At 29.9% G+C, this 25928-nt stretch overlaps 1 protein-coding gene across 1 annotated transcript in view; it reads right to left on the bottom strand.

The window, feature by feature from the left end:
• The window catches only part of LOC132952846 (uncharacterized), a 100412-nt gene that overhangs the window by 17715 nt on the left and 56769 nt on the right, over nucleotides 1-25928 (bottom strand). Inside the window, exons 3-5 of the mRNA XM_061025306.1 lie at nucleotides 19147-19275; nucleotides 4360-4487; nucleotides 3241-3423 (exon numbers count right to left, since the gene is read on the bottom strand). Of these exons, the coding sequence (XP_060881289.1) occupies nucleotides 3241-3423; nucleotides 4360-4487; nucleotides 19147-19179 (344 nt within the window). The 5' untranslated portion in view covers nucleotides 19180-19275. The remainder of the gene's footprint in view (nucleotides 1-3240; nucleotides 3424-4359; nucleotides 4488-19146; nucleotides 19276-25928) is intronic.

The following is a 25928-nucleotide window of genomic DNA, read 5'->3' as shown; positions in this document are numbered from 1 at the left end:
TTAAAACCGAATGCCCCACCGTTGGTACTGCAGTATTATTAGTCTGACTGATGGAATTAATTTCAATTAAACGACTGCAGTACGAGAATTACACGGTTTAATGTGCGGAATGCGGATATTATTATCTAATCCACCTGCAAGTGCCTACCTACACTATTAAACTGCTAAATAAAAAAAAAAAATTAAAAGATAATTTGTATTTTGTAAACATATTTTAATTCGATATTTGAATACAAAACACGTAAATCCGTGGTCAATTGTGGTTCTGTAGGCTTGTAATCTACAGTGCTTATGCCTTGAACTCGGCAGGCCTAATAATATAATACGCTTAAAATGTAAACGACGGTCGTCGCGGTTTTCGGTTTTGAATAATTTCATTCTTTTTTTTATTTCGTGGTTTTAGTTTTGCTCTTTCCGACGTTTATCTTTTATACATTAACTATATTATAATATACGTTTATCAACGGCATAATATACTAATATGCATAATATATTATAATATCGTATTAAACGCATTCGCTGCGTCCGAAATCAATTTGTAGATAACTAATTGCGCGCGCGCGGTATCGGCCGCTCGTATATAGGTAGGTACTTAAGAGCCAACATTCTTGCCGTCGAAACTATGTATACTATAATATGGCATGAGTAAATAATATTATGTTCGATTTTGTAACAGGTAATTAATGTAAATAAATTAGAAGGATATCGCAATGGCCGAGAAATTTAAAAACACGAACAAAACTATATAATATCCCTAATTTGTTCACTATCAATAATATTACTTATGGTCCATATTATTATCACGTATTTATTTGTATAATATTATTTTGAAGTGTTAAACTTTAGGTACGCGATGAAAACGCCGTTGTATAAGTACAACAGCGATATATACATAACTTAATAACTACATAAGTATGTCGAGTATGTCAGTCTATGATATTTATGTAAATCAATCTTAAGCGCGTATACCAATATAAAATTTAACGTACATAATATTATATAATTTTAGCTGTATTATTCATTAATCATTTTCGAAAACATAATATTATAATCGTAAACTTACTGCCGGAAAAAATGGGTAATAATTCATTAATCATTATTAGAATATAATATTAGAATTCTACACAAAATACTATTCAATCTATTAAACACAATATAGTATATACTATTATATAATAAAATTGAACAATAACACGTTTCTAATCAGCCCTCACCGTACCGTAGATACATACAGGGTGATTGATTAAGCGTAAAACACTCATTATCTCAAAAAGTATTCACTTTTTTCAAATTTTTTTTTTTTCAAAATTTTAGATCTACGCTGTTCTAGAATAATATAATTTTTTAATATTTTCACCCTTATATTTATTAGGTAAACCACCATCAACTTTTGATTTTCAAATGACAACCCATACTAAAAATTTCATAATTTAGTAAGGCTTTTTTTCTTATGAATTATCACGTTTAAATTTTCAGTTTTCGTTAATCCGTTGACGAGATATAACTCCTCAAAGTTGGGGTGTTTTAGGAGGTGTTTGTGTGTAAATGTGTTATACCTACCGCGAAGATTAGAATTTGTATGCCCTAGGGTAAAAAATATTACATTTTTCAGATCAATTCAGTAAGTACCTACTGTAAACGTAAGTTGGGCCCCTAAATGTATAGAAGTATAAGCAATATATTAAGAACATTTGCGATGGGAAAATTTTGAAAGCACTACAAAGATAATCAGTCATAAATCAACTAAAACAATAACTTAAATAATTATTTAAAAAAAAAACTATTCCAAAGATGGTAAACAAAATAATGATACGAATTAAACCAAACTTAGAATTAGGTAGCCGAAAATTTTAAAGCACAGCAATAATAATTTACTTAAAGTTTAGCGTATTAACCGCTATTATTAATTACTATAGAATTTGAAGCTACACTATTTTCAATGTATACATCTTTAAAGCTAAATATTTGGTTACTGGGTAGGTAGTAGGTACACCTAGTTATTGTTTTAAAATACCTTCACTAAAGTTAATAAACAATTTACGATTTATATATTTTAAATATCAAAATATGTCATAATCACGTGAGATAGGTACCTACTCGTAGATTTTACTGTTTACAAAATTAAAACAGCAAAATATTCACACTATATAGACGTTTCTGAATATCATCGAATGCGTAGTATAGTAGTAAAATAATACATTTATAAGTTTGGCTCAGTCATCGCTAATCAAAGTAGTGTGTCGATGAGGTTTTTTGTTGCAGTTGTCAATAATAAAATTATTGAGAGAGCATATTTAATTATTTGTAAATAAAATGAAACCATTTTTTTTTTTTTTTTTTTATAACAAAAAGCAAATTTCTGATAAAATTGAATTTAAATTTTCAGAAACTATCTACTATTAAAAATCATGCTAAAATCGGAAAATCTAAATGCATACTTTATACCATGACAAAAAAATGTGTGTTTAAGTTAAACTCATTTTAAGTTATCAAAATAAAGATAAAATGATATCGTTTTAAATATTAAATTATCAACAAATGAAAGCATTTTTTTTTCCATATAAAAATGTCGGTAATTACCGATCGTATGAAATTTCTGAAATTTCTGATACAGTCCTAGATAGTTCGTCTGGATGATGTCCCCTGAAAACAAATCAACAGTTTTTCTACTAACAATTCATCCACATTATATATCATCATTCCAATTTGTGTAAATTTTCGAAACACGCGGCTGCATTCATAAATTAATATTAATTTATGGTTCTTTTGCTCTATACGTAAAACATGAAGATTTACATTTTTAATGTCACATACAGTACTCTCATAGTAGATATAGTATGCGCGTAGAATACTTGTATGCTGTATGCACGTGTAAGTAATATTGTAATACCTGCAGCCCCTATTTTACTATTTAAATTATTGAATTATTTTGTATCGCATGAAAAGTAAACTGCGTCACGTTAAGACAAATAACACAGACCGAAATGAAATGTTTCATCATCCTATTCTATACATTTTTTTATACAACTCGAAGTAAATTGTTATGACGTGTGCTCAATATTAGTGACGAGATCAGTGATTAAATCTCGAGAATTTCTCTTATCTTTATAGTTTATTTTACCATCGCACTTATTATAATATTTAATGAAAGCTCGACGTATTAATTACTTATCGTGTAAATATACGTGTAATTTATTATTACAATCCTATGCGAGACTTTAGGTATGATAATATAATTACCTGAAAAGCTCAACGTACAGCCCGTCTGGGTTACTTCCGCCGTTCGGTTCGATCATTTCCATCTGTGACGGACAACAGTCTTCCTGACCACCGACAGCGACTAGATATTCTTGGCTCTTACGACTAGACAGCCAATGGTGGTCGGCTACCTCTTCTTCTATCGACGACTCTTCTCCGCCTAACCTGAAAACCGTCAATTACAGCATTTAAAATAACGAGCTGGCCAGATGAAACGATGTCCAAACATCTATATACAGTCCGTGTGACAATATTGTGTACAACACACAGCATTATAAGTGTATTATTTATTAATGAAACATAGCTAGCCGGTTCTCGCGTACCCATATACCTGTAGGTATAGAACGAATAGTGGTTATCCTCGGGCGCGGATTATATATTAAGTGACGAGGGGGTTAAAAAAGTATAAACACGTCAGAGAGAGAAAATAATAACCGAAAAATTATAACGCAGACGGTTTTTTGAACGACTTTATGCAAATGTCTAAAGAGCGCTATCACAAACGAGCGCTTTACTGTCTCGTAAAAATCTCGAGATTCTCCCGGCGTCACTATAATATAATATAATAATATTGTATATTATTATTTGCGTCATGCGCGACTATATTATAATATTATTAATAAGTGGATTGAGTATAGGCCAATTTCGACCGTCTGAAATCATGATCGTTTCACATAGGATTACACATAGGTACTCGTATCAACATTTTAATTTTGAAAAAAAAAAGAAAATACTGGCATGAACAGAAACTAGTCTACCGGTATTATACAAGAGTAAACCAATACCTATATGACGTCCCATACGGGTTATGCAAAGCAGCTTCGTTAAAAGCGGATAAATATAAAACGGTAATAATATTATAATAATATTAACCGGTGATTTACGCGACATCGTTTTTCGGTCTATACCGGCTGCTGTGGCTGTGGCTGTATAGTTATCGAGTAAAATATTATACGATACCTATATAAAGACTATAGCCAAATTAAACGATAATTTAAATAAATGACTATACATTATTACGTCGTATTAGTTTGATCGTATAGTAATGTACAGAGATACTTAACGACGACTGCTTTTTTTTAAAAATTAAAAATTTTTTACCAGTCTTGATAGTTTTTGTTCAGACTTTTGTTGTTGCTCTGACGATGCGTTTCGTTCAAAAAATCCGTGGGTAATATAGGTTCTGAAGCCGAATTTGCAAGCAAAACGCCAATTAATGTGATAAGCACCTGAAAGAAAATAAAATATAATCATTAATATTAGATGACCCGGCAACAGGTGATATTTAAAATATTTGAGTTCGGTATAAACTCTGTGACCGTGGTTGGTAGGTATACTGCTCGTTTCTAAGTTTATAAAGAGGTTTAACATTTTTAAAATATTATAAATATGTTTCTGTACAATAATTTTTTATATTTTATAAATGTTGTTAATATTTTGTGTTTGTTCAGTTTAGTTATTTTCTAACAATTTTTCGTTAGAAAAATTAAATACTTACGTAAATAATAATAATTTGATAATAAAACGCATACAAAAAATACAATTTTATCTGAGCACGAACAATTACTCTTATAAACTTGTATAACAAATGAGCTTATAGTTCAAAACATTTTGTCATGCCGTATATGTATAACACTAATATTGTATAAAAATAAATTATAGTACTTTGACCTAGAAAATCATCACCTAGAAATTTATTTTTCCTAACCTCTATCGACACAGCTTACCGTGTATTTTTAGTTTTTATTTTACCTGGGATATATTATGCAGATGTAATCCAGAAAAAACATTTTATTCGTCATTATAATAATATGGAATCCTTTAAATTATTATTAACCACATGAGGCTTAAAAAGCGTAAACCTATAAAAAATAGAGCTATCTGCCGCTATCCGAGTACCAGTGTAAACTTAAATAGGTACTATCGGAATAATGAAGTTGTATAGGATTATAATAATATATTTTATGACGTTAGCCAATAAAATTCCATATTTATGACTTTTTAACTACATCCTTAATTTCCTATCATCACACCTTTATTTCATAAATGTAAACGATTATTTAAAAACTTTATTAAATATTAGATAAATCAAATTTGTTATCGCAAAAACAAAACGAGTTCTTTTATTTACTTTTGTGAGACACAGCCACACGGGGTAGATGCTTATATATACACGCTAAAAGATAAACTTCAATGCTTGGAAAGAATCGTGAATAAACCTTCTATATTGATGGTTACCTATGTATAGGTAGTAGGTACTTAGTTTACTATATAGGTTCGTTTATTATACCACACACTATTTATTTATTTATAAAATAAAATACGATAATTTTTTTTATCTACAATTAAACATTTCCAACATTTGGAGTTTTTCCAATACACCTACCATAGACGTAACTGATGATATACTGTAGCCGATGGCTTAACATAATTTTATTAGAAATGTTTAATAGATATCAAATTTTTATAATATTTCAATGCTTGGTTACTAGCTCCCGCCCATAGGTTCAACTAGGATGTTTATAACCTCTCTAAATATATCCATAGCCTTCCCAGTTGAAAATAATGAATATCATAATATTTTCGTGTTTGGTACATTAAGCTCCCCCAAAGTCAAAATGTAAGCTCTAGATGCGCTTATGATGTTCCCGCCGCCTTGAAAAGGACTAGGTGCCGTGATCTAGAAGACAAAACTTAAGAAATATGCGTATAAATACGCTGATGAATTTGTGACTTCTTTCTCTTGAAATTAGTAGATAATATTATATTATAATATGAAGTCGTGCGCATGGGAATGACTGGGTGGAAAGCTGTCCCTCCTGTGGGGGCTAAATGCTGTCCGTAAATAGTATATCAATTTCGAATACATAGGCAATCTTATATATTGAATCGTGACTGATATAAATAAATTATCTTTAAAAATACAAATATTTTTTATTAACTAATATTTTAAGATCATATTTTAAAATTCTTGAGATTTTGTGTACTAGGAAGGTACTTAAGGAATGTCCAGGTAATGCGAACTTCTGTTATCCTAATGAAAACACCCCATTTTTACTGAAAATTATTTAGTGGATACATTTTTAGATTCTGAGTGTAGTACTAGTAAGTATATTTAAAAATTTTAAAAATCAGATTTCATATAACTGCATTATTGAAGAAAACTAAGGGATGAGCATGCTCGGTGAATCGACCCGTATTATATTCCGCTGCGGTTATAAAGGTGATCAATAAGTAGGTTAGGTACCTATATATATATAGCTGTTAACCTGCAATGCATCTAAATCTGTACGATATTTGTCAAACTTGCCTCGTCGGTTTTCCGACGATCGTTCGTATTTTATCATTGCGTATATTATATTTGTACAGGCGACAATATTATGTCCGCAAAACTTCGGCAAAAAAAAAAGAAACCACACACAATATAGGTAAAATGTTTCTATTTGTACAACTGTCGACGTAGTACGTCGCGTATCGTGGTAGTCGCTTTGTAGTAAAAAAAGAAATCATCTCAATCGATTGCGATGTCAACGCACGCAATAAGCATCGGTAGGCATATTATTATTATTATAATGCGTAATCTTTTATAATCCCAATTTCACAATAACACCCTTCCATTGAGTTGTCATCATTGTCGTAATGTACCTAATAACGCGTATTATATATAACTACGTCATTAACACGCGGGTATATGCATCAGTGTGCAGTTATTCGTTTCACACCATTATGATAATAATACGTATAATGTCAGCAATTATTTAATATTAAGTTACGCAAATGATAAATCACCTAACCTAACCTATATATAGAAATAAAATATATCTGAATTGAGCCACGAAATATGTACGATAAATTTGATTACGAAAACTGAAAAGGAAAAAAAGATCCGTAATAAAAGGGCATCATTGGAAAATGGGTACAAAATTTCGCGCTTATTCTGATTTACGAGTGGATTTAAAAATATAATCTCTTGCGTATTATAATACCTACCACATATACCAAATACCTATATAATATAATATATAATTATTATAATCCCTCGCCATAAACCGTCGCGTGAATATTCGAGAGCGCGTGTGGCAGCTGGGCGCGAACATAATAATATAATATATAATATATAATAATATCTCCTCCAAGTTGTAACAGGCCAACCAAGGTTTTCTTACGCACTTGTACATTATATATGTATTTAAATTCGAAGGTATACGACTTGCACTTTGTAAACGTTCGGTTCGTAATAATCCTGGATTTAAACGCACGACTAAAAGATAGGCGCCTGCGTATATATTATACAGAACGATTCATCAACCATGGTCACCCCCTTTATTCTTCAATATTATGCAGTTATTCAAAATCTGGTTTCGGAATTTTTAATAAACCTACCTACTTAAAAACCATATATTTTCAAACTTTTCAAACGTTTTGCGCTACTTAATGACAGTGTTCTATGGAGAAACAACTTCTGCTGTGTGTATAGGAATAATAGATCCAAGGTAATCGGTTTGGAAGACATGGGGGCTGCTATGAAGATTTGAAAAATGTTAGTAATTAACATCATTAATCTATCAATATTTAAAATTTGTTATAATGGTCCAAATACAATAAATACAAGATCCGTTTTTACATCTATGTTGTCCTTAGTGTAAATATTTTAAAACTATACTCGTTTACATTTTGAATTAGGCAAGTGCATCAACATTTTCAAAAATATTATCCCCTAAATAACTTACAGTAAAAAAGAGAGTTCCCATTTGAAACATTATTGAAGTTTTTATTCTTACTGGACACTATTCATAAGTGCTACCTAAGTAGTACAAACAATTTCAAGAATTTGAAAATATAATGGTCTTTAAGTTTATTTAAAAATTCCGAAAATCAGAATAAATTCCTTATTGAAGAAGAATGGAAGTCTGCGTGCTTTTTGGATCACTCTGTATAATGTGTAAAAAGACCATCTGAAGTAGGTATGTATTATATATACACCTATATAGGTTTAGTATACCTATATACGCTTTGAACGACTATATTATATAATATTATATATATATCATATTATATTTATCATAGGTACATGTAACGTACCTAATATTAGATACGTCTAATAATTTTATTATTATAATTCTTTATTTTTTTTTTCCAAAAAAAATATTGTTACGAGTGTTCTTAAATTTACGTTTAGAATAATAATCGATTGTATTCGTATTTTTTTTCGAAATTCGAAACCTGTTACATACTTATACCACCATCTTATAATATTATACTCAAATAAATTTTGTACTTATAAAAAAGTAGAAATTCAATATAATATTAATACCTTGAAGTAATAATATATTATGTTTTACATATTATTATTTTAAACGCATACCGTTATAAGACTTATGCACCACACGCATTGATTATATTATGTATAATAATATTGTAGTCAAAATAATAAACTACTCCATCTTTGCTTCAAATATATTTTAATCTGATATGGGATCTTTGAAATGTATATCTCATGTCTTATAAACGTTTTCTGCCAGTATATAAAGTTTCACATCATATTAAAAATGAAAACCCGTTGCGTGTGTAATAATAGTAAATTTTCTTTTTCGCTTAGACCAAATAGGATTTTTATAAAACCGGGTAAACTGTGGGTAGTCGACTTTAAGGCGTGTAACTACGCCGTAGTCCTAGATTGCAACAAAATAGTAACGCATATGGATATAAACCCTACATTTGGTCAACTATTTATCGGCTGGATAACAATACAAACTACCACTATATGCCCTAAGATAATTAAATGTTATGTTATAATATAATGGGCCTTATATTGGCGAAATTTAATTTAAATAATACTAACTATAGCGTAATATGTCATCGATAATAATAATGCACCGCTTGCGTTAATAAATTCAGATACGAATTCGTATTAATTAACAACTTGTCAACTACGCTGTCAACAATGTTACTAAGATTTAAATCAATACTCATAGTATATTTTCTATGTTTGCAAATAATATTATATTTGTCGAGGTTAAAATATTAACACACTGTAGTTATATTGTATAATATGTATTTAATTGGATTTGTTCGTTTAGAAAACTTTATAAAAAAAATGTATAAGTGCGTGTTTCTTATATTAATCATTCAATGCAATCATGAAATCCTGTTGAAATGACATCGACCCATTATAACCATATAATATTTATAGAATGGTTGACTCATTCTAGGCACTTGCTAAATAAATATGTAAAATCGAAAATTGTTATAAAATGCAAAACTGTTGATTCAACATGTGGTGCAAAAAATTTCTAACAGTCGTAATTCTAATATAATGATTGATTATTTATAAGTATATTTATTGATTGTAACATTATTTCATTGCATTGAAAAGTATAGTTTGTCTATACTTCAAGTATTAACTTTCGTTTTCTATAAGTGAAAAATTTAAATAAATATACCATTAATTGAAAACAGAAGTACCATTTTGTACACATCAATAAAAGATAATATATATATATATATATATATTATATACATCGTCAAAATTGAATAGTTTAAGTTTTGCCGATAGTCTTGTGACGAAAATGATTTATGACGTATTCACTCGAATAAGCAGTATTATATTTTTATGTATATAATAATAAAAAAAAGTTTATCAAAAAACTTTTTACTTTGAATTGTTCAATCTCGGTAGACTTTTCTATTGTTTGGTGTATGTGTATGCGTATATCCTAGACTGCAACTCCTAGATTGGACTCGACACACGATTGTTTGAAGAATAATATATTATACAGAAGAATGGAATACGAATATTACTCTGAACAATAAAAGTTGTACCGCCTTCGAAATTTATATCGTTTTGAAAGTAAAAACAACGTTTGAAATGTATAATATTATGTATGATTTTTTTTTAGGTTTTCACATTGTCCCGGACTCATTGAGTTGACAATAACTATGATGCAGTCGAATGAAAACCAGCAGAGACCAAATGATGGAAAAAAATTAATCGTATAGGTAGCAATACGATAACGCGCATGCGCACACCATATCTATATGATATAACCGTACTAAATTAAGGATTATCGTAATACTTTGCATCACTAAAATTATTCATACGATATAGACAATGATTTAAGTACTATATCTACACATGCAAACAGACATAATACAGGGTGATTTATTAAGCGTAAACACTCATTATCTCAAAAAGTATTAATGTTTTTGAAAATATTTTTTTACATAATTTCAAGTTGTTAAAAAAACAACATTTTTATTAAAAAATTATATTTTTAAATATTTTTTATCCTTTTATTTTTTTTACTTTTTTGAATGACAGCATAGAGTTTTAATTTCATTTTCCAAAGCAGAATATTTTTCTAAGTATTTTAATACATAAATATCGAATTTAGGACGAGTAGTTTATGAGTTATAAGTATTTAAGGTTTAGACAAGCAGATTAGTGGACACACATTTACGGGGTTACACCACTCCACTCCGCCCATCTAAACTTTTAATGCTTATACCTCATAGACTACTCGCCCTAAATTAGATTTTTATGAATCAAAATACTTAGACAAATATTCTGCTTTGGAATATGAATTTAAAACTCTATGCTGTCAGTCAAAAAAGTAAAAAACTTAAAAAATTATATTGATAAAAAATATTTAAAAATATAATTTTTTCATAAAAACATAGTTTTTTTAACAACTTGAAACTATGTAAAAAAATATTTTCAAAAACATTAATACTTTTTGAGATAATGAGTGTTTTACGCTTTATGAATCACCCTGTATAGTACATATAGGCATATTATGTAGATTAGATTAGGCGTGTTGTATTAGGATTATATTATTATCATTTATTCGGAAGCGATATCAAATTTATAATATTCGACAATAAATCATAGAAAATAAATAAATAATAATAATATTTTATTATATATTATGATATTCATATTTGTATGTAATTGTCAAGCTATCATAGTTTATACTAGAGGCTTTATATAAAAAAAAAAAAGATATTCATTTTGCTCGGGTTTCATGCATGAAGGAAGTCGCTGCAACGTGTTTAATATTTTATAAACAATAATTTAGATTTGTATTGCCTTTATAGGTAATAGCTCGGTATACTTGAAAGAAACTACTTGTTTTGTACTTTACGATTGAGAATAGGTCAAGTCTCAATTAAATACTCTTATTTGTTTAAACAATAATTATAAATCATTCGAACGTAAAAATAAACATAATAATATGAGTAGGCGACAATTTTTTTGTAAGTGTATAATCCGTGTTTTCTGGTTAATAGGCCTATTCGTATTATTTAGTAATGAAGCACAAATACGTATTTTATTTAAATTTGGATATACTTGTTGGTAAACTAAAAATGTATTATTTATAGTATAATAATATGTATTTCTCACAGATATGTTCATTAATTTTTATTCTTTTCGATGGCAGGCGCCAGGCACAATAGTATTACAATTATTATATTTAAGGTTTTATACAAAAAAATATTGAATTACAAATTATGAGTAATACGCGCGTATTATAGTGTAATATAATATTTAATAAACAGTTGACGACGTTTTTATTTTTAGAACTTATTTATTCAGTAAAATATCTATAAAAAAAACTATATATATATAGTATATACACGATATCAATCCATAAATTATGCGGTTTGCACGTGATTGGCTTGAACACGATTTTAAATTATTCGCATGTTTTTTAGTATAGGTATATAATATTATATTTATTAGAAATGAGCAAAAAAAAATATCATCGATTGAATTGTTTCCAAAACGACCAATAAACGTGTTTATCCGCCTCTATAATATGTTACTTATAATAGAAAAACGTCGTTCGAATAGCACTCGCGAAAATTATAATATACAGAGTGAATCAACCAAACATGCTCTGCACGAACATTTATTTCTACACAGTTTTCTTTTTAATTCAAATTCAAATTTTTGGAATTTTAGGATATTTAACTATAATGTTTGTACTTATATGCATGTTTATGTTTCAAATACTTATATTATTATTTACTTAATTTAAGGAGCGTCTTGTGATGACACAAATCTTTTGTTTCAAATGACAATACGATCAATTTTAATTATAAATTGCTATAAGGAGATGATTTTTTTTCAAACAAGAATGAATAAAAAATTCTAACGATTATTAGTTTCCATAATTGTGCGTACATAACATGTTATTGAACTTTAGGTATTAAAGATAATAGTCCATTGGTCTACACAATAATACAAAGTTTAGAAGATATGAGGCTCTTCCATAAAGATTTGAAAAATTACAATTATTAATTCATTAACAGTTAATTCGTACGAATATTATAAGACAAGTACAACTAGATTATGGCGTACACAGAAATGTGAAATGGGGCCTATTTTATGGGTTATGGTTAAAAAATAAATATATATATATATATATATATTTATATTTATGTTACATTTCAATACAGCTGGTAGTGAGAAAAGTCAAGGGTGGTAGAACATACCCTTAGTGTGCACCACCGAGACTAATCATTACATCTAATTTATATTTTATGTAAAACCATTAATTAAGGACTATAGTTGTATAGGTACTATAAATTATACTATCGAGTTTAATACGACAGAATCTTAAATTTAAACGAGAAAACATTTTCAAAAAAAAATCAATTGGTTTTAATGAATTACAGTAGAAAAGGTGGTTCTTCTTCTTCAAAAAAAAAATAAATTTAAATCGTTACAGGAGAAGCAACCTGACCTTTAATGGTATAAATAATTCAAGCATTTAAAAATATGGTATGAAAAATCGGATTTGGAATAACTTCCAAATATCATAGGACAAAACTGAGGTTATAAATATCTCCATTGGTGAATCTTCATTCGCTCTGCAGTTACGTATAGGAGCTTACCAGCTGATTGAAACGTATTAAGATTTTAAATTCAGCTGGGTTATACATCATCGCGATTCGTACGTATTATATTATACTTATAAGTATAAGAACAACAATAATGGTATATATTATGATACAGTAACCAACACACGCAGAGGAATAATATATTATTCATACGAGACGACGATTATAGGGGGAGGTGGGCCCGCTGCAGCTGATACAGATCTGTTCTTTGTACAATATAAAATAAACGCATGTTTTGCGGGGGACGCGATGCGTATCTTACACCCGGGCAAATTAATGGGCGCGACAAGACTTGTAATATTATTATCATCATCGCATTACGACGACACCGCCAAGCCCTCGAAGAATTCTCTTGCCGCGGACGCGCCAAATATAATATTCCAACCCACCTCGAGCGTGCAAGTGTCGATAGTTTCGTCGTCCAAGTCGCATATTACACAGTACCATAACGAAAGTGGCGGTGGCGACGAGGAGGAACACAAATTGTACCGTGGTTCATACTGTTTATACCGCAGATACCTGTACTTAATCTGTACAGTGTATAATATCACGATAATATAATATATTATGGCCTTATATAACGTGCGTCGTTTTCCCGATGAGCCTGAAACGTGTTCTCGGTGCGTCACGGGCCCCCGCGAGAGGGTCGTCGACGCGGTGGTCGATATTATCCGTCGTCGTTTATTATATTATTAAAATATATGTTTATAATGTATAGTCAGGTAGTGGCGAAAAGGAAATGTGACAAAAACGAAAATAATAAAACGAAAAAATGTATACGGATTCTTTTTTTTTTTGTTTTTTCAGCCACCTGTTAGTAGAAGAATCCGCGCGGCTCTTGGATGCCGTCCAAAAACCGCATCCCAACATGTACAACACGTGACCGTCCTCTCTCTCTCACTCTTTCTCTTTCGCTCTCTCACTCTCTCAATCACCATCTCTTATATATATATATATATATATAACGTAGGTACACGACATATTATTTTTATTGCGCGCATACTCGCATATTATAATATACGCGTTACATAGTAAATATACCGTGTACACACGACAGCAGCTTCTGACCAGCGCGATGAAAAAATCATATAATGTATTAAAACGCTGCGTCACACGCGTGCCACTATTATAATATAGTATACAGGGTGGTTCAGGCATGTTCAGCCCTCATGTATAACTTTAACACCTAATGAATTTAATCAAATTCTGATTTTTGGAATTTTGTAAGCGGGTAGATATAATAATAATACAATAATACTACTATTTAATATAATACTACTAAACGATATAATACTAAAGGAGTAAAATATATTTTCAAAATATTTTTATGCCATTTAAGAAGTATCCATGTATCGGTACTGAAACTTATTTTTTATTGTTTTTTTTTTTTTATTATTATTATTAAAGTGTTACTGACATCAAGGTCATCTAACTTATTGATAAAAAGACAATTTTTAACATGCAATAGGTGTTATAAATAAATAAGTAAATACAATAAATTACAGTTATTTACATAGATGAATAGCTAGATAATAAAATGTGACATCGTAATAATTAGTTAAACTAGATGTACAATTTTTTTTTTTTTTTAAATATATATATACATATATTATTGACGTTGAGAAAGGGCATCATGAGGACGTCCGCGCTTGAGGTAGGCTTGTCGTTGAGTTTGAAATATTTTGCACTTTTGGCGTTGTTTAGTTGGCCAAAGAAGTTGACTGAGAGATTCTGTATGTAGTATTTAACCATCGGGAGTCTGAAGTCTGTGTGAAGTGCTTCGTTTCTGACGAACCACGGCGCGTTGGATATTATGCGTAAAATCTTGGACTGGAAGACTTGAATTTTATTTATGTGAGTTTTGGCACAGTATCCCCAGATAGGGGCAATTTTTTATTGTAAATTGTTATGAAGATGTTTCATTTAGAAAATTTTAAAGTAGTATAAAATAATCAAAACTCAAACGAGTCTATACTTAGTTACTGCTCAAGTATTAAGGATAATAATTTTAAAAGCTATGGAGGTTTTTAATTTGTGAACATTATCCAAGTAAAATAAGTATACTAAAATAATACATCTATTTTATATTTGATGTAAAACATACAATTTATATTAACTCAGAAACTACTCGTTAGAACTTTGGTTTAGTTCAAAAAATCAGAATTTTAATAGATTCATTATTAAATGAACAACGGGATCGAGCATACTCGGTGAATCACCCAATAATGTAATGTCTGTATATTATACCGCTTGCCACACGTGCTTGAATATACACCATTCGCAATCCTGTTACCGCCAAAGTACAAATTAATAATGAGCCGCAAATTTATTATTCACATTAATATATTATAGTGGGTAGGTTTAGACAACAGGTGGGTATGGTTTGGTACGTACGTCTATTACAATTTGTGTCGATGAAAATCGCCTGACGTCGAGCGGCGGCACATAATGCGTGTGATACAAAACTGCGTTCGAGTATCTATACCGATAGGCGTATATTACATTATTATTAATATGAAACGTTGTATATGGTCGCGTAAAAATTTGGCAATATTCCACGAACAACGATATATTATAATATGTTCTTTTAGAAAACATAGTTTAGTAGATGTCGAACAATTTGCGGACGTAGGTACCTATATATAATATAATATATTTGGAGGCACCTCTGTAGGGTGTTTTCCGAGCATCACACATCGCGCCACTCCTATGTAGTCCCATGATAATATGTATGTAAATAGATATTATATTATGTATATACGTGCACAATGTTATATACCTTCCTATATATAGTCCATACCGACCGAACGGGTTTCGTCCTGCAGAGAGCAGAACACAGGGAACGGTAATATATGGTCATTGTTTATAGTGGAAAATAATAAAATAAACGTTTAAAATATTAATACACAAAAAATATAACTAATGCCCAAAATGCCCAAATACGATGTAGAAGTAAGAATGTATAATTTATAGTCAATATAAAATACGGAAAAATTAACACCGATCGTCAACGTTTAGCGTGAGTCTAAGCAGGATGTAATTTTTTTTTCTAACTTATTTCTTATGTAATATATACCTATAATAGGTACACATAGGCACTGGTCACATGGTGATTCTTAGAAAAGAGGAACACTCGTTTTTTTCTAAAAGTATTAACGTTTGTGGAAATATTTTTGTTGGATAATATTGCAGTATTTAAAATCTTCTATTTATATAAACTGTAAAATAAACTAATAATGCCATCATATTATCTTTGATCTGATCTGTCTGTCTTTGATCTTAAATGGCGTGAATATATTATTATTATGTCTTCCATATATATTATGGATTAGTTCAGAAAGTTTTTTTTTTAATAATTATTTATGGATTCAGTATAATATACTATTATAAGTGACAATCTAATTTTTATAAAGTGAATGGCCTAAATCAAATTCATCGAAAACCGATGGACATTGACATTAAAAAAAGGCAAGCACTGTTTATATAAGTACTGGGACCGTAGGCATGTAAATATAATATGGAGTGTGGTGACTTTCAAATCGCTCGCACTCACGCTTTATACTCACTTTATTGGATATTAATTATTATTATTATATAATAGTCAGCGCCCAGCGGTCACTGCAAAAGTTCACAAAACAATGTTTTAAAATAAAAAAAAACTTAATTGTAGATACGATTTTAGTCGGAACCTATAGTATATTAGTTTATAGGTATACGATCGGGGGAAAAAATTGTCATCTATAAAACTGTACTTATATCTAATAAATGTTGATTAAATATCTATATACAACGCTACGAGATAGATATAGGTACTAGGCACTAAGAAAGTAATAGATTCCTTCCTATGGCCATTGCACTAAATCATAATAAGCTTTTATGATTTATTACATTACACATTTTATAAACACCTAAGTACCTCCTTATATGATACGAATCCAGTCGAGAATTGTCCACCTTTTAGATTCTGAGCGAAGCGATGAATGTATTGATTTTATATAATGATGTGTGTTTTTTTTTTTTTTTTGTGTCTGTCGTCACCTTTTATGACAGTAAAAATGCTTGGATTTTCTTCAACAGTAATTTCTCTGATAGGAAAGTGACTCTAGTTGGTACTTTGGGGGGTCAAAAGTAAACAATTCCCAGTAGTTTTCAAAAGCGGCGTTAAAAACAAAAGAAAAATTAAGAAAAAACGTGAATTTTTAAGAGAAGATTTTGGTTTTAAACTTGCTGTAGTACTGTAACCGTAGGTACATGAAATTTTGACTGAACGTTGGTATTAGAATTTTCCATACACCATAAAATTATCCATAACATTTTCTAAATATTTTGACTTATTTTGAGCTGTTTACGGACATATTCAGTTTGCATTTCTTTAGTTTTTTTTTCTATAAATATCAATACAATTTTATCTGTTGGTGAAAAAGCTTGAAAATAAAAGGCTCCTAGGTTACAAAGGCACATGAAAAAAATTAAAAATCCTTAGTCACAGTTTTTATTTATAAGCATTTAAAGTTCAAATCTTGACAAAATACAGAAAAATCACGAAAATCAGCAAATTATTTTGAGTTGAGAATTCATAAAAATTTTTCTTTTTAAATCTAAGATTTGAAAATGTAATACAAGATTATTCATAAGTTTGTCTACCTTTATCAAAAAAAAAATTTCCATAAGAAAGTCAAATTAAATTTTTATGAGCGTTTGAAATTCATATTTTTACAACATTTGATATTCACTCGATTTCTCATGTAACGATTTTCTTATTTTATTGTAATTAAAAAACGAATGACTGTAGATACTTGAAAATTTCACTGAATGTTTGTATTAGCATTTTCTATACACGACAACATTTTGAAAATAGTTTGACTCTTGTTGAGCTGTTTACGGACATTGTCAGTTTTAAATTTTTTTAGTTTTTTTTTCTATAAATATCATTAAAATTTTATTTGTTGGGTAAAAAAGCGCGAAAATTTAATATAAGGCTCCTGATATATTGTTCTAATAGCAGTTGAAAAATATTAAAAATACATAGGCACAATTGTTTTTTATAAGCATTTAAAGTTCAAATGTTGACAAAATTTATCAAATTTATAATTTAATAATTATTTTGTAGTTAAAAATATATAAAATGTTCAACTTTTATAGCTAAGGATTGAAAATTGAAAACAAGGCTTCACGTAAAGAGGTTATATATAAATTACTTTATTCACAATAATATCATCAAATATACTTGGTAATATCATAGGCTGACTGATCGTTTTCGCTTAGAATCGTTTTTCTTATACAATGATTTTATATCATTTAATTCAAATTTAACACCATCCATTACAGTGACCCACTTGTAACCTACTGTACAGCAGAGCGATATCCACTTATCTACCTTTTTTTATTTGTTTATTGTTTATATATAATAGAGCTGATAATAATATACCTAATAAAATATAGTTATGAAACACACATTTATTTTATCGTGTAAAAAAATAAACCAAAAATGTTCAACCGCTTTAACCAATCCAATATATGATCTGGCCATGAAAGGAGCTCTTGAGGGAAACAACACTAACCAGACCGCACTAACTTTCTCAAGAACACTGACATTCACTCCAGATTACAACCACTAATACCTAAACCTATATTTAATTTTGTCGATTCCGAATAATAATTACTTTGATCAACATATTAATCGATAGGTACCGCTCTTGGTCGTAACTTTTTGAGAGCGAAGAAATTAATAATTGCCGTGTAATAGCTCCTAAATCAATTAGGTAGGTACCTAGTATATATTATATATTGTCTGGACGTCAAAGCATTTTCTTTGCGCCGTTATTGCTGCAATAATTATCGTATTTAAAAAATAACTGTTTCGAATCTGTAGTAGGTATTATACATGTATATTTATGAATTTATTGTGCTTGAAACAAGAAAATGCATTCGAGATCACTGTTAAAAATACATGGAATTGATTTAATGAACGAAAAAACTTACCGCAATTAAGCTTTGTAACCGGTCAATTAGCATAGTCTTCGCGATGCCTTTGGCTGAATCGACGGTGTCCTTCGCAGCGTAAAATCTACGAAGGCCCGTCTCCCGCCACTGACAGTCCCATGGCGGCACCTGGAACAGTTTTATTTTTCAATTAAGTACGAAACAATAATTATTTATCACGATTTGGTATCGACAGGTTTTTTTTTTACAATTTATAAACACTCGTAGGCATAATATACTATGATAACGGGGTGTTGGGAGGGTAGACGAGGTAAGAAGAAATTATAGCGAACGTTTCATTTGCATTTTAACTATATATAGACATCGTATACAGTGAAAGGTTAAGGCGGCGGTAGACACTGTTTTATAATACATTTTATAATAACAACAATTAAAAAACGAAACGAAAGAAAAAACAAACACTATTGTTCGTTATTGAAAGTATCGGATGAGTCTTATTATTATTATACGATCGAGCTATATGTATAGTTTTCTTCCCTAATTACAATTGCAGGAATTCAGAATGAGCAATTAAAATGTGTTTTCAAAACGTGGCTCGGTGCATACAGGATTAGTCTTAATAATATGCATTCAAACCTAAATCAATCCACCTAGTATAGTCACTATATAATAAATTTGAATATTTAAATAATACTACAGCCTACGATACCCACGTCATTTAATTTATTATAACCCACCGGTGTAGGTAATTTAAACTATATTATAATCATATACATATTGTTAATGAAGAACATTACTGACTGCTATGAATATAATATATATAAGGTATATGCGTATACCCAAATTTTAGGAAAGAATTATTAACGATGCCTAAATAACTAATGAAATACATTTTTTGAACTATAGCTATAGATTTTTTTTTATACACCGTTCCACTGCGATATTATAATAATGTGTCTAATTAATCAAGTCCTACATACGAGATTGTGGTGAAATACGGTTATGTAAATATTGCCATTCATTTTATGTAAAACAGTTATAACAAAATTTAAGAAAAATATATTAGAAGGTTATAATTCGTAAGTTTAGTAACATATTTTACTATTAATCAACGACTTATATATATTATATACAGAGAGAGTTATCGGCTTGATTTGCATTTATTTTTTCACTGTGTTGAATTTAAGGTATTTGTTCAGGTGCGAAATCGTATTAAAAATGTATTTTATAGATCTTAACATTGCAATTAACTAGGTATGTATACATCTAAAAATCGCAAATATACATTTTAAACATAATACCATAAATAAGATCAGCTCAACTACAAATAAGCTGCACTTTAATAACGAAGTCGTACTTCATTTTAATCTGAAATTCTCATTGTTTTATCTAAGAAATAATAATAAAATCATTAAACCGCAAGTCGTTACACAATAAAAAAAATGACTATAACCACGTAAAAATATGAGAGACCAAAATAACAAATTGATACGTATACAATATTTTATCTCGTCTAGCCAATTGTGTATTATAAATTAATAAATATTAGAAACGCAGTTACTCTTAAAATCGATTTTCTTCGTCGTCCCGTATGGGAGACATAAAATACGACTTCCGCGGTGACCAAATTATAACTTCACGAGATAGATTTTCTAACATTATTTTATATTATATATTTATATGTATAGAAAATATATAATATTTCATATACACGCGATACACCTAAAAGTACGTTATTACTTATTGCCGCAATATATATTATACGAGAATGAATAATACATTTCCTATTAAGAATTTATATATCAAGTTGATTCATTGGTCGGTTGGTTATAAACCTATTTATATTTAACGCGTACATAATAATAAAATATAATAGTAATCGTACACGAATCGAACACGGCCGTACGAATAGGTTAGATACCTGTGTTTAGCAGCTACCTTCTATAACTAATGGCTATACAAATGATGTGTTTTTCGAACGCTCATAGCTGCGCACGATGGATATTACAATGTAATGGACGATGTAAAGCGACGTAACGTTTTATTTATATTAGATTTTAAAATATATATTTTTTAAACATTTTACTGTGTCGAAATCACATTCCCATAATAATAATAATAATATGTCATACGCGTCTTATAATTTTACCACGAGAAAAATAAATAAAAAAACCTCGTCCGTTTTTAATTGTTGTTTTGGGCCAACGGACGTGGATCATCGGTGTAGAGTAATATATTATTATGATATTATAATCTATAGTACGCTACATCCCCGTTATCAAACGACCCGTATAAATCGACCGAACACGAGGAATGCCACACACAACGCGATGTCGTTTGCCGTATTCTTTTTATTTTTTTTATTTCGATTTTATCGTTTTTTCTGTGGTCAAAAACACGTATTCCACCATGTTAATATAATATAATACGCATAGGAGAAAAAATTTAATTAAATCAGCACCGCCGCAGTCCAAAATAATAATATTGCAGTCTTGCTATAATATTATAATTTCAAATAATATGTCCACTGATATAATATTATACGGTATTGCTGCAGTAGTAGTAGAGTAATAAAAAAAAAATACAAATATTAGTTAATACAATAAAATTATTTTGCTTTTTTTTACACGAATAATACGAGTCAATTATTGCATTTATATAAGAAATTTGCATTTTTTTTAAAAGCGGTTATGTGGAAAATATGAATGTAATATAGGTAAATGAAAGAAAAATATATAGTGTAAAATAAGGTTACCACGTATTTGATGCGTGTTATCTCTGATCGATTGTAATGCAAACCAGTTTATATATATATAAACACATACATATCCGTAAATCGAAAACATGAATGGAACTATATATGTACATAAACCTATAGCATAATATGTAATAACGAAGATAAAAATAAATAAAACGGTGTATAGGTATTTACCTACAGTCTACACTTTGAAACATGTGTTGTATACATTACTTTATTATGAATAATATAATGCAGAAATGTAGATATACAAAAACATGAAAACAACTTATTAAGAGTACCATCCTAAACCATACTTATGAGTTATGACATTATTGGCATGACACCGTCCATCGTATAATACCCGTACGGCGTACACCTATATAATATATTATATTATAATTTATAAGACCCCTGACCAACTCTCACATATGGTTGCGAGGCTTGGACGACGAATAAATAGGCAGAGAGAAGATGGAGAACATTCGAGAACAACATTTGTAGGAAAATATTTTGTGGACCCGCACCACTGACGAATCAACGGAGAAATGGCAAAGGTGATACTATTCCCCGTTGAACGATATGATGGAACTAAAACCAAAGAATTCGATGTAAGCCACATAATTAGGAGAGGAGAAACCGAAACAGTTAAGGCGGCAATGAAATGGAAACCTAAAAAAAAATATAGGTAGACCTAAGGCTAAGGGAAGACTAAAGAAAATACAGATATACTTAGTAGAAGAAGATTTAAACAGTTTAAAAAGTGTATAAAGTGATGGCGGCAATAACTCTTTAAGTCGCGCAAGTCAAGGTAGAAGAAGATATTGAACGTACAGTATGCTCCAATGATCAGTGGTATGCAGTGGCGTAATTGCAGAAATGTTTGTGGGGACAAAAGTATAATTTTGCCCCTCCAAATAATCCACATTTAAAAAGTATTCTTAACAAGACTGTTAACATAATATTTTAATATTCCTCAAATTACTTTATAAAAGTTTATATTTATTTCGGTTTCTCTTGTTGAATAATATTATGTTGACGTAGTCAGATTGTCAGTGTTACTGTTATTTCAATAATCGCATTATTCGTGACTATTATTATCCGTAATTTGTGAACACGTTATTATCTTGAAATCGCGATTATGACTACAGGAACGGCCGAACTGGAGGTTAATTTTTTTGCCCCCCTAGATTTTTATCCAGTTACGCCACTGGTGGTATATATTATATACACTACCGTGGTAAGAACTGAGAACTGTGGTCCACGACACTCATGCCGGTGGTCCGCAGCGCTATCGGTGTTTTCGGCCATGGACGATTGGTTACGATACAACACGAGATTTATCGTAAAAAATGTATAAAAACAAAACCAAAGGTTATTCAAAATAAAATTGGTACCTGAGGGGTCCGCGGTTTGAAAATAACTCTTTCGTCGAAGGTCCGCGTACTTCAAAAATTTAAGAACCGCTGGCATAGATGATGATCATATGATTATTCATACTGTTTACAGCTGTGTATCGGGTGACTACACTGGCACTTACTGGTAATATTTTGAACGAAGAAACGTTTCATTTGAGAATATACATTTGGTTTTTTACGATTATTCTTACGAGTGAAAAGCAATAGTAAATAATTAAATGTATATTATGTTTTAAGACACTATAATGTTAGGTCCGTATGTATCGCGTGAGAATTAAATAAGACCATTTTGGTATGGACAGAAACCGTAAAGACGACCACTTGAAACGGTATATAGGTACCTACCTACTCTACTACATTATTTTATCCTAGTCGGCTGCAATATAATCAAGTGTTGTGGCGTCGCGCTAAAAATGAGAATTATTCGTCGACTGCGAGTACCTACGTACCTACCTCATACCTATAAGGTAAGGATTACGCGTGTCATATTATTACAGGCGTGGTTGTCAAATTGAATATATAAATATCGATGAACAAATATTGAAACTAAAAAAAGGTAAAAATAGAACTTAGTCGGTAATCGCAAGACATAATCAGATCAAATCGATACATAAAAATTGTATGGGTAGGGCAAGGATGGAAAAAACATTCGAAACCGATCACAAATCTAATGTTTTATCGTTAACGTGTATAATACTACGGCATTACTACCAGTCACTACTACAGTAATAAAATGCTATGCAAATATTTTAAACATCTAATACATTTTCATGCATTTTTTTATCGATTTATTTTGGCACCGGCGTTAGGTCAGGTTATAATATGTAAAAAAAAATACGTATATAAGAATGATAGTTTTATATTCAAGTCTTATACGTTGTTTATATATTATGAGTACATGCAATTATAATATTTACAACTCGCTGCGAGCACCCATGTATGCCGACTATTGATACGTAAATATTGTTAACCATCAAGGTACACGTTAGGTATATCGTAGGTACTCGATATTATATCAATTTATGTTATTAATTTTTATGTTCGACAATCTTTCGCACACGATTAAATAAAAATAAATAGTGAACAGTTATTATTTTTATTCGTTTTAGATAATATATATTTTTACTAAAACGTTTCAAGTTCGAGTGCATACACGAGTATACAAGAGTACCCATGTAGGTATATTATGTGTTGTATAGGGTGATTCACCAAGCATACTCATCCCAATTGTATTTATTTTCATTTAATTATAAATTTATTCAAATTCTGATTTTTAGAATGTCCCGTGGTGATACATATAGGATTGGTCTAAAGAATCGGCAACTATGTGGACATTGGCATTTTGTAGGGGTTTATACAGTTGGGTTTCAGTAATACGTGTATGTGGGGTGAGGATTTATCGCTAAAACACGGTTAGTTAGTGGTTACCCCATGGCCCATCTGGGAGATGTTTGACCACAGCACACATTAGCGACTCCAGGCCCCTTAAAATAGTTTAATAAAAACATAAAATACATGTCATTTCGGATCTAGCATTTACTTTGATCATTTATACAAATTATAAATTTTGATAGATTAATATAATATTAATTACTAAAATGTTCAACTATTACACATCAATAAGCCCGTACCTTATATCTTCCAAACCTATTATCATTATTTGGTACACAAAGTTAAATAAGCTACCTAGCTATTAATTCAAATCATAATTTTGATAGGTATGTCAAAATATTTAGAAAAATTATCAGAAAATATCTGAGATTTTCGTCAAAAATCAAAATCAATTGAGTAGTTGTTGAGTATATATAAGCTACAAACATACATTTAGTTTTAAGATATAGTTTCTTTAAATGAGGCCATGTAAGCGTGACGATTTGATGATGTATAACTTTACCTAATCTAACCCAATAACCAATGGCAACAATTTACCTGTAAACGAAAAACATTTCAATTTCCATCGAGAATCTCAAAATACTTGTTTGAAGATCTCTAAAAAATGCGAATTTTGGAAAAATCATTTCTTAGCTATGAAATAAACTCTTAGAGTGCTTACATAATAAAAGGAAACTACTGAAATATGTCATACTCATAGCTATGCTTCGGTGGTTTTGGCTAAGCGTTGATAAATCAGTCAGTCAGAACAAGTTCTTTTATATACCAACGAGTTAATGAGTTATAATATTTTTTAACATAAATATGTTTTAGGCTACCAACAGATATATTTTTTTCTAACCAATTTTGCAAAATAGATGTTTTCGTTGACATGGTTATTACTTATTAACAAAACCATTTATGAATTATGATTCATATATTTTCCTTATAATGTGTTATGATTTTTTTGTGAACTGTTCGGGGCTCCACTTGTTTGTTCACGAATAAAATATGTATATGACATAATTCGACATAAATATGTAGATTTATATGTACGGTTAGAAAGTGCTCTGCAGTATCATCTCATAGGGCCTAATACTATATAATATTATATTGGTATACTGTACACGCTTTTTTTTTTGTCTAATCCCTAAACGAGTATTTTTTGACACACAGTCTAGCCGTCGTAATAATACATAATATATGTACAATGCTCGTACAATCTTTATTACCTGCAGGTTGGAGGATGGCATTATACGATTTTAATTTTTATCGAACGATTATAATTTATTATA

Source organism: Metopolophium dirhodum, chromosome 9 (genome assembly GCF_019925205.1).
Source record: "Metopolophium dirhodum isolate CAU chromosome 9, ASM1992520v1, whole genome shotgun sequence".
NCBI classification, from domain to species: domain Eukaryota; kingdom Metazoa; phylum Arthropoda; class Insecta; order Hemiptera; family Aphididae; genus Metopolophium; species Metopolophium dirhodum.
This window is presented reverse-complemented; position numbering and strand designations above follow the sequence as displayed.